The sequence below is a fragment of the Colobus angolensis genome, unplaced genomic scaffold, assembly GCF_000951035.1.
Source record: "Colobus angolensis palliatus isolate OR3802 unplaced genomic scaffold, Cang.pa_1.0 Scaffold60, whole genome shotgun sequence".
In the NCBI taxonomy this organism is placed as follows: Eukaryota; Metazoa; Chordata; class Mammalia; order Primates; family Cercopithecidae; genus Colobus; species Colobus angolensis.
In genome coordinates, this window is record NW_012119599.1 from 1951859 (window position 1) to 1960660 (window position 8802).

Genomic DNA, 8802 nt, shown 5'->3' on the forward strand with positions numbered 1-8802 from the left:
TGCCTCCTGTGTTCAAGTGATTCTCCCGCCTCAGCCTCCCGAGTAGCTGGGATTACAGGCATGTGCCACCATGCCTGGCTAATTTTATGTTTTTAGTAGAGACGGGGTTTTTCCATGTTGGTCAGGCTGGTCTCAAACTCCTGACCTCAGGTGATCCACCCACCTCGGCCTTCCAAAGTGCTGGGATTACAGGCATTAGCCACTGCGTCTGGCCTGTCCTATTTGTCCATAAGCTCCTGAGCCCCAGTCCCCCACCATGGAGGGAGCTGTTTTGTCTTAGCAGCACATTTCCTGAGGAAAGGATTGCATTCCAGCCACCTGCAGTTTCATGCTCAGAAAAATCTTGAACAATGGTTAACTATGGCCAAGTACGTCACTTTACTTGACTCCGTGGGTTAAGATATCCCTCCTTTCTCTGGGAAATCTCCTCCCTGGGCCTGGTCAGCCATTGTGTTGTGACCTAGAGTGTCTGAAGTGCCTGTGACCTGGAGCTCTGGGGCTAAGAGAGATCTGAGCACAGGACTTTGGGTCCTGAAGTTCTGAGTGGCCCCTGGAAGTGGATGTGACAGTTGAGTAAGAAGAGGGCTTGGGAAATGGTACCCTAAGAAATGCCAGCCACTGAGGCCGAGGAAAGGGTCTATACCAGAGACAGACGGGTGGAGGGGGGCCTGGAACCAAGAGAAGCACACATCCCCAGGAGGAGGGGCGATGCACAGTGCCACATTCTCAAGGGGACAGATAACACCAAAAGCATCAGGAGAGAGAGAAGGGGGATGGGGAGCCAGAGACAGGGAGCCATACCCATTGTCCATGGCCACCTCCTGGGCACCTCCACAGATCAGCTTTTTCATTAAGTGCCTGCTCTGTGCCTATCTGGGGCTGGGGACAGTGCAGTGACGGAGTTAGGCTCAGGCCCTGCCTGCATCGGCCTCACAGTCCAGTTGGAGAGACAGACTTGTCACCATGCAGTGAGGACCCAGAGCAGTCAGAGCTCAGATGGAGGAGCCCAGGGGGTCTGGAGGACAGGGAAGGCTTCCTAGAGGAGGGGACATCTGAGTTGGGATTCTCTGTTATGGAAGACAGATGAAAGGGAGTGAGTCTGGAGGGAGAGAGTTCAGGGAGGAGACGGAAAACGATTCTATGTAACCCAAGAGTAGATTCAGACCAGTGGGTAGGACGTACCTCCAGGAATAAAATTCCTAATAGGAGTCAGGAAGAGGATATTAGCTTAACATTTACAAACTGAGCATTTCCTCCCTTACTCTGTTACTGCCATTCTCCCAGTCCTGCCAGTTGAGTCTTTTGACCCCTAGTTTTGATGAGGAAACACCAAGGCTCAACTTGCACATCCAGAAAGTGACAGAACCAGGATTTGAGTCCAGGTCTGTGTGACTCCAAAGTTCTTGCTGCCATTTATTAAGGCTGGCCTTGTGTTAAGCCCAGGGAGCTTTGAGAACCTTGAGAATATGTCTGACCCAGCCTGTGGTTCAGGGAGGGTGTCCTGGAGGAAGGGACAGTTCAGCTGCGATCTAAAAGAAGAATTGGGAAAAGACAGGAAAAGAGAAATGGAGGAGGCCGGCTGCGGTGGCTCATGCCTGTAATCCCAGCACTTTGGGAGGCCGAGGCGGGTGGATCACATGAGGTCACGAATTCGAGACCAGCCTGGTCAACATGGTGAAAGCGTGTCTCTACCAAAAAATACAAAAATTAGCCAGGTGTGGTGGTGTGCATCTGTAGTCCCAGCTACATGGGAGGCTGAGGTGAGAGAATCACTTGAACCCGGGAGGTAGAGGTTGCAGTGAGCTGAGGTCATGCCACTGCAGTCCACCTGGGACAGCATGGTGAGACTCAATCTCAAAAAAAAAAAAAGAAAGAAAGAAAGAGGGAAAGAAAGAAAGGAAGGAAAGGAAAGGGAAGAGAAGGGAAGGGGGAAGGGAAGGGGAGGAGGAGGGGGACAGAAAGGGAAGGGGAAGGGGAAGGAGAGGGAAGGATACCATTGTCCAAGTTCTTTTAAGAGAGAAAGTAGGACCACTGACTTATTCATTTTATGAGTCCAATAGAATACTGATATCAAAGCCTGACAAAGCCATTACAGAAAAGGAAAATTATAGGTTAAGATCTCTCATGAAGTTGGAGTCAGGCCAGACATGGTGGCTCACACCTGTAGTCCCGCTACTTTGGGACACTGCGGTGGGCGGATCACTTGAGGTCAGGAGTTCAAGACCAGCCTAGCCAACATGGAGAAATCCCGTCTCTACTAAAAATACAAAAGTTAGTTGGGCATGGTGGCCGGCGCCTGTAATCCCAGCTACTTGGGAGGTTCAGGCAGGAGAATCACTCGAACTCAGGAGGCAGAGGTTGCAGTGAGCCAAGATCAAGCCACTGCACTCCAAACTGGGCAACAAGAGCAAAACTCTATCAAAACAAAAAAAGCACTGAAGTCTTATGAAGCAGCACTCAAGAGGGTCTCCTCTCTGCCTTAGTCACACCACACCGGAGAGTGTTTCCATGGCCACTGCACCGTATAGCCGAGATCACGCCACTGCACTCCAACCTTGGGGACAAAGTGAGACTCCGTCTGAAAAAAAAAAAAAAACGGAACATAGAATAATAAAAACTGCACACAAATCCCCTGTAGAAATGGGGGAGTGGAGGAAGGGCAGGCCGTGTGGGGACAGAGTGCTCACCTTTTATAGTGGCGCTGGATTATGAGTAGCTAAAAAATGGTTTAGATCTGAACAAACCTCCAGTTGAAGAGCTCAGAAATGAGTGAGGTGTGCTTACTATGGGCTGTCCAGGAGATGGCGCTAGGGGAAAACAGGCTGGCAACGGCAGTAGTTGAGGGTTCCTCTGAGGAGAGAACTTTGACTACGTTTTATAGTTTGAGTACTTTGTTTTCTTGCAATGTGTTACTTTTATTTGCGGCGGGGGTTGGGGGTGGGGGCGACGGGGAATGGTAGGTTGTTCTTTTCTTTCTTTTTTCTTTTTAATTTTTTTTTTTGAGACAGAGTCTTGTTCTTGCTGCCCAGGCTGGAGTGCAGTGGCATGGTCTTGGCTCACTGCAACCTCCGCCTCCCGGGTTCAAGCGATTCTCCTGCCTCAGCCTCCAGAGTAGCTGGGATTACAGGGGCCTCCCACTATGTCCTGCTAATTTTTTGTATTTTTAGTAGACATGGGGGTTTCACCATGTTGGCCAGGCTGGTCTTGAACTCCTGACCTCATGATCCACCTGTCTCGGCCTCCCAAAGTGCTGGGATTAAAGGCCTGAGCTACCGCGCCTGGCCAGTTTGTTCTGTTCTTCTCACCAGTTCCTTCTGATTGCTGCGTGGAGCACAATTGCAGAGGGTGAGGCTGGGGCCGGCAGATGGGAAGGAGGCTGGAGGCGGTACCCACTTATGTGTTAAGCTTAGATCTAATGAGCATCATGCGTGTGCCTGGCCTGGCACTGGGCAGTGCTGGGGACACAGCAGTGACTGTGACAGCCCTGGGCCCTGCCCTTATGAGGCTTACAGGACAGTGGGGAGACTGATTGCAGACAAGTAACTGGATAGCCACTATTCCTGGTTGTGACAGGCACTCGGAAGTGGATAGCCTGTATTCCTCCTATTCAGGAGGTCAGGGAGGGGAACATTGGTCAGAGCTGGGATGGATCCTGGACCAGGACAGCAGAAGGGAATCCACTGGGAGAGATGTTCAGGATGCAGAATGGACCCAACACGCAGCTGAGAGGCCGTGGGAGGAGGGGAACAGCTGGGATGAGGCCCCGATCTCTAGCAGGGGGACAGGTGTGGGGCTGGGAGCTGGGTTCAGGTTTGGACACACTGAGTGTGAGGGGTCTAGGAGACATCTGGAGCCTGTTGACCCCCGCAAGTCTGGTGAGTCCTCCAGCTTACTCTGTCCCGGCCCCTTGCAGCTATCACTTCTAGAATCACAGCCCTGTTGTGATTCATTCCCACCTGGGCCTTGTTTCCTGAAGCCCACATCTGACCGCTGACCTGATAGAGATTGCCGTCGGCCCCTGGTCTAAGAGCCCTGAAAGCCCATGCCTGCGTGCGCGCACACACACACCCTCTTTGATTTGATTTCCTGTGGCCTGGGTACGTGCCCACTCCCATTGGCACACCCAGACCCACCTGCTGGCCCAGATCCCCATGCGTGGTCTACGCTGAGACTCTTGCAATTGCACGCTGGGAACCCCACCCAGGAAGGCCAGAGGAGCTGGAATCCTCAGCCCTCACCACTCTCTGGCTACCATGCTAGGTGTCCCTGACATGAAGGAGGCAGTGACAGTTACGGGCCCAGCTCTGGGCCACCACCAGGGGTGGCGAGTGTCATTGTCAGGATGATGCTGTCCTTCCTCTGTTACAGGAGGGGCTCGGGGCAGGTTGTCGTTGACCAGAGAGCAGGTGGCGGAGCCCTAAGGGGACCCCAGGTCAGCCTGACCCTAAGACCTCAGTGTGGGAGGGATCTCCACAGCCTGGACCCCAGGAACCCACAAGCCCAGGGCCTGAGCCACAGTCAACTGTAACAGTAACTGCAGCAGCTGACAGTGACAGTGACAGTGACTGCTCGGGCCCTGGGCTCGTACCTCAGGTCTTCCCTCCAGCTCCAGCAGAGCGCCCCCAAGCCTTCCTGCCACCCCACCTCTTTGAAGATGAAAGATGTGTAGTGGCTGGGCGCAGTGGCTCTCTCCTGTCGTCCCAGTAGTTTGGGAGGCTGAGGCAGGATGATTGCTTGAGCCCAGGAGTTCAAGACCAGCTTTGGCAACATAGCAAGACCCCGTCTCTAAAAAAAAAATTGAAAATAGCCAGGCATGGTGCGGCATCTGTAGTTCCAGCTGCTCCAGAGGCTGGGGTGGGAGGATTGCTTGAGTCTAGGTGTTTGAGGTTGCAGTGAACTGTGATAGAGCCGCTGCCTTCCATCCTGGACCACAGAGTGAGATCCCATCTGTTAAATACATAAATAAATATGATGGAATATGGCAAGAGCCCATCTCTACCCAAAACAATAAAATTAGTCAGGCATGGTGGCATGTGCCTGTAGTCCCAGCTACGCAGGAGGCTGAGGTGGGAGGATGACTTGAACCTGGGAAGCAGAGGTTGCAGTGAGCCGAGATTGCCATAGCACTCTAGCCTGGGCAACAGAGCAAGATCCTGTCTCAGAAAAAGAAAAAAAAAAAATTGTGTGCCCTCTAGTGCATTTTCAAGTTGACAAGTAAAACTTTTTTCATAACCTTAAGTAGTTGTGAAGGATGGAATTTCTGGTTCTGGTGTGTTATGATATTGACATGTCCAAATGGCTGGTGCATCCTTCCCTTCATATTTATTGCAAATTACATACAATAATAATGATTTGATGCCTACCAATGTCTGGTTTAAGGATATATATATATATATATATCTCAGGCATAGTGGCTCACACCTGCAATCCCAGCACTTTGGGAGGCCGAGGCAGCCAGATTGCTTGAGCCTGAGTTCGAGACCAGCCTGGGCAACATACTGATAACCCCCATCTCTATTTAAACAAAAATGGCCGGGCGTAGTGGCTTACGCTTGTAATCCCAACCAACACTTCGGGAGGCTGAGGTGGGCAGATCACGAGGTCAGGAGATCGAGACCATCCTGGCTAACACGGTGAAACCCCGTCTCTACTAAAAATACAAAAACTAGCCGGGCGAGGTGGCGGGCGCCTGTAGTCCCAGCTACTCCGGAGGCTGAGGCAGGAGAATGGCGTGAACCCGGGAGGCAGAGCTTGCAGTGAGCCAAGATCACGCCACTGCACTCTAGCCTGGGTGACAGAGCGAGACTCCGTCTCAAAAAAAAAAAAAAAAAAAAATTTTAGCCAGACATACCTGTAGTCCCAGCTACTCAAGGGACTGAGGTGGTGGGAGGATCACTTGAACCTGGAAGGTCGAGGCTACAGTGAGCCATGATTGCGCCACTACACTCCAGCCTGGGTGACAAAGCAAGACCCCATCTCGAAAATAATAAAAATAAAAACAAGCTCTTCTTTTTCAGTCAGAAATTTCACATGGTTTCTTTTCGTTCGTGTACTTTTGTATTTACAGTCCATATGCCCACAGAATTCCATCTAATGATTTATATATCAGCAACCAAAATACATACAGAAATTTACATGTTAATTTCCTGTGACCATAAGGTTCTAAATGCTAAATTGTTTTCTTCTGGATTGAGTTAATTTTGAAATTATTATTAGTGCAGTTACTTTAAAATGTTCATCTTTTGGCTGGGAGCAGTGACTCACAGCTGTAATCCCAGCACTTTGAGAGGCCAAGGCGAGTGGATCACAAGGTCAGACGATCGAGACCAGCCTGGCCATGGTGAAACCCCTTCTGTACTGAAAATACAAAAAATTAGCCAGGCATGGTGGCGCACGCCTGTAGTCCCAGCTACTCAGGAGGCTGAGGCAGGGAAATTGCTTGAACACGGGAGGCAGAGGTTGCTGTGAGCCAAGACTGTGCCACTGCACTCCAGCCTGGCGACAGAGCGAGACTGCATCTCTAAAACAACAACAGCAAGAGTTCATCTTTTATACATTTTCATGAATAATTACTAAACCTTTAAAGTAAAAGAAGATGTTGCAAATGAGTCTGCAAAAGCACCAGACAAGGGTTCCCTCTGTGGTTTCATGTACCCTTGGATGAATATTAATTGTTGCAGGAGTGAGTCAGGGTGCAGCATCAATTCTGCACTGGTTTTAAAGACTCAAGTGCTGAGAATCTTCCTTCATAAAGAAGCAGCTAGGCAAGGAAGGAGTTTTTGTTCCAGCAGCACCACTCACCTCTTGAGCTCCCACCAAGGTATGTGCCCAAATCCTCTCTGTGAAGAGCTCGCAGCTCTTAGCTGCACCTTCAGGGCTGATGAAATTCTAGGATTGGAGCCATCAGACTTGCAAAACTGATTGATTATTACAAGTGTATCTAAGTGTTCAGAGGCACTTAGCATCGATTGCCACCTTAAGCTGCCCTTTGGAGCCAGGAGTCCCCATTCCCCCCACCCATCTGCAGCCCCAACTTTGCACTTTGGGAAAATAAGGCAAGAAAGGGGGTTGGTCTTTCTCCTGGGAAGTGGGTGGGGTGACAGTGCCAGGGCAGGACAGCCTGGCTGGCGGTGGCTTAAGGGAGGAACACAGGGAACTAAGCATCTGGCAACTGGACCTTTACACCGTCCATGAACTTTGCGCTGTGGAAGTCCCTGGTGTCCCTCTTGGGGCGTGGCCCCTCAAGTCTGAGGGCCTCCTTTCTGCGGCAGTGTTTCTCATCCCTGGCTGCTCGCTAGAATATTCTGGTCTTTTAAAAGACCCCTGGGTTACCCAGGCTAGGTGACTGCATTCCCTGGGTGAGAGGGGTGGGGCTTGCAGGGGGCTCCCAGAGCGTAGCCTGACCCCTGTTTTCCCCCGCAGTGTACCACTGGGTGGAGATGCGGACCAAGATGCGCATCATGGGCTTCCGAGGCACGGTCATCAAGCCGCTGAACGAGGAGGCGGCAGCCGAGCTGGGCGCGGAGCTGCTGGGCGAAGCCACCATCTTCATCGTGGGCGGCGGCTGCCTGGTGCTGGAGTACTGGCGCCACCAGGCGCAGCAGCGCCACAAGGAGGAGGAGCAGCGCGCCGCCTGGAACGCGCTGCGGGACGAGGTGGGCCACCTGGCGCTGGCGCTAGAAGCGCTGCAGGCGCAGGTGCAGGCGGCGCCGCCACAGAGCGCCCTGGAGGAACTGCGCACAGAGCTACAAGAGGTGCGCGCTCAGCTCTGCAACCCCGGCCGGTCCGCGTCCCAGGCAGTGTCTGCATCCAAGAAATAGGAGCTTGCTGGACCCTGAATTTGGACATGGCCTATGTACCTAACGTGGCCTTCTTCCCACACCACCCCTGCCTGTGCTGGCCCAGTGGAAACCACCAGGATTTTGGTGCAACTTGGCATTTGGTTAGCCCTGCTGATAAGAGCAGCAATTACCTGCCACTGGTACCAGCAGGTGAAGCGTTGCAACATAGCCCCCTCCATCATCCTTCACTCCCTAGCCCCCACTCCAAACCAGGACGACCTGCAAGGTCCCAGCCAGCAGGACACCGCGGGCACTCTGGCAAATGAAAAAATGGAACCTGGTCTTGAGCTGAATCAATGTGTTATTGTTACCCCCACACCAGGTTTACCTGATCAGTGTTAACCGTTACCGGGACACTCATCTGTTACACTGGAACACCCGCTTGTTTTTGTCAATCGGTACAGACCTCTGTAAGAAAATGCAGTGTGTTGCAGTGGCCTTTTCTCCCCGTCACCTTCTAAGGTCAGCTCTAGCTGAGCATCACTGCTCTCTTTAGGAGAAAAAACAAAGGTGCGACTGGGAGCCATGGCTCACACCTGTAATCCCAGCACCTGGGGATGCTGAGGCGGCCAGATCACTTGAGGTCAGGAGTTCCAGACCAGCCTGGACAACATGGTGAAACCCCATCTCTACTAAAAATACAAAAATTAGCCAGGTGTGGTAGGGTGCGCTTGTAATCCCAGCTACTCGGGAGGCTGAGGCAGGAGAATCGCTTGAACCCACAAGGTGGAGATTGCAGTGAGCCAAGATGGCACCATTGCACTCTAGCCTGGGCAACAGAGCAAGACACCGTCTCAAAACCAAAAGTTAACCAGGCGTGGTGGTGGGTGCCTGTAATCCCATCTACTTGGGAGGCTGAGACGGGAGAACTGCTTGAACTTGGAAGGTGGAGGTTGCAGTGAGCTGAGATTGTACCACTGTATTCCAGCCTGGGTGACAGAGTGAGACTGTGTCTCAAAAA

The 8802-nt window shown here is 52.0% G+C and overlaps 1 protein-coding gene across 2 annotated transcripts in view; it reads left to right on the forward strand.

The window, feature by feature from the left end:
• The window catches only part of OPA3 (optic atrophy 3 (autosomal recessive, with chorea and spastic paraplegia)), a 54306-nt gene that overhangs the window by 23601 nt on the left and 21903 nt on the right, over positions 1-8802 (forward strand). The window contains exon 2 of one of the 2 annotated variants that reach the window (XM_011962988.1): positions 7423-8802. The exons of the other annotated variant lie outside the window; for it this stretch is intronic. Coding sequence (XP_011818378.1) covers positions 7423-7820 — 398 coding nt within the window. The 3' untranslated portion in view covers positions 7821-8802. The remainder of the gene's footprint in view (positions 1-7422) is intronic. 2 annotated transcript variants of the gene reach the window in all.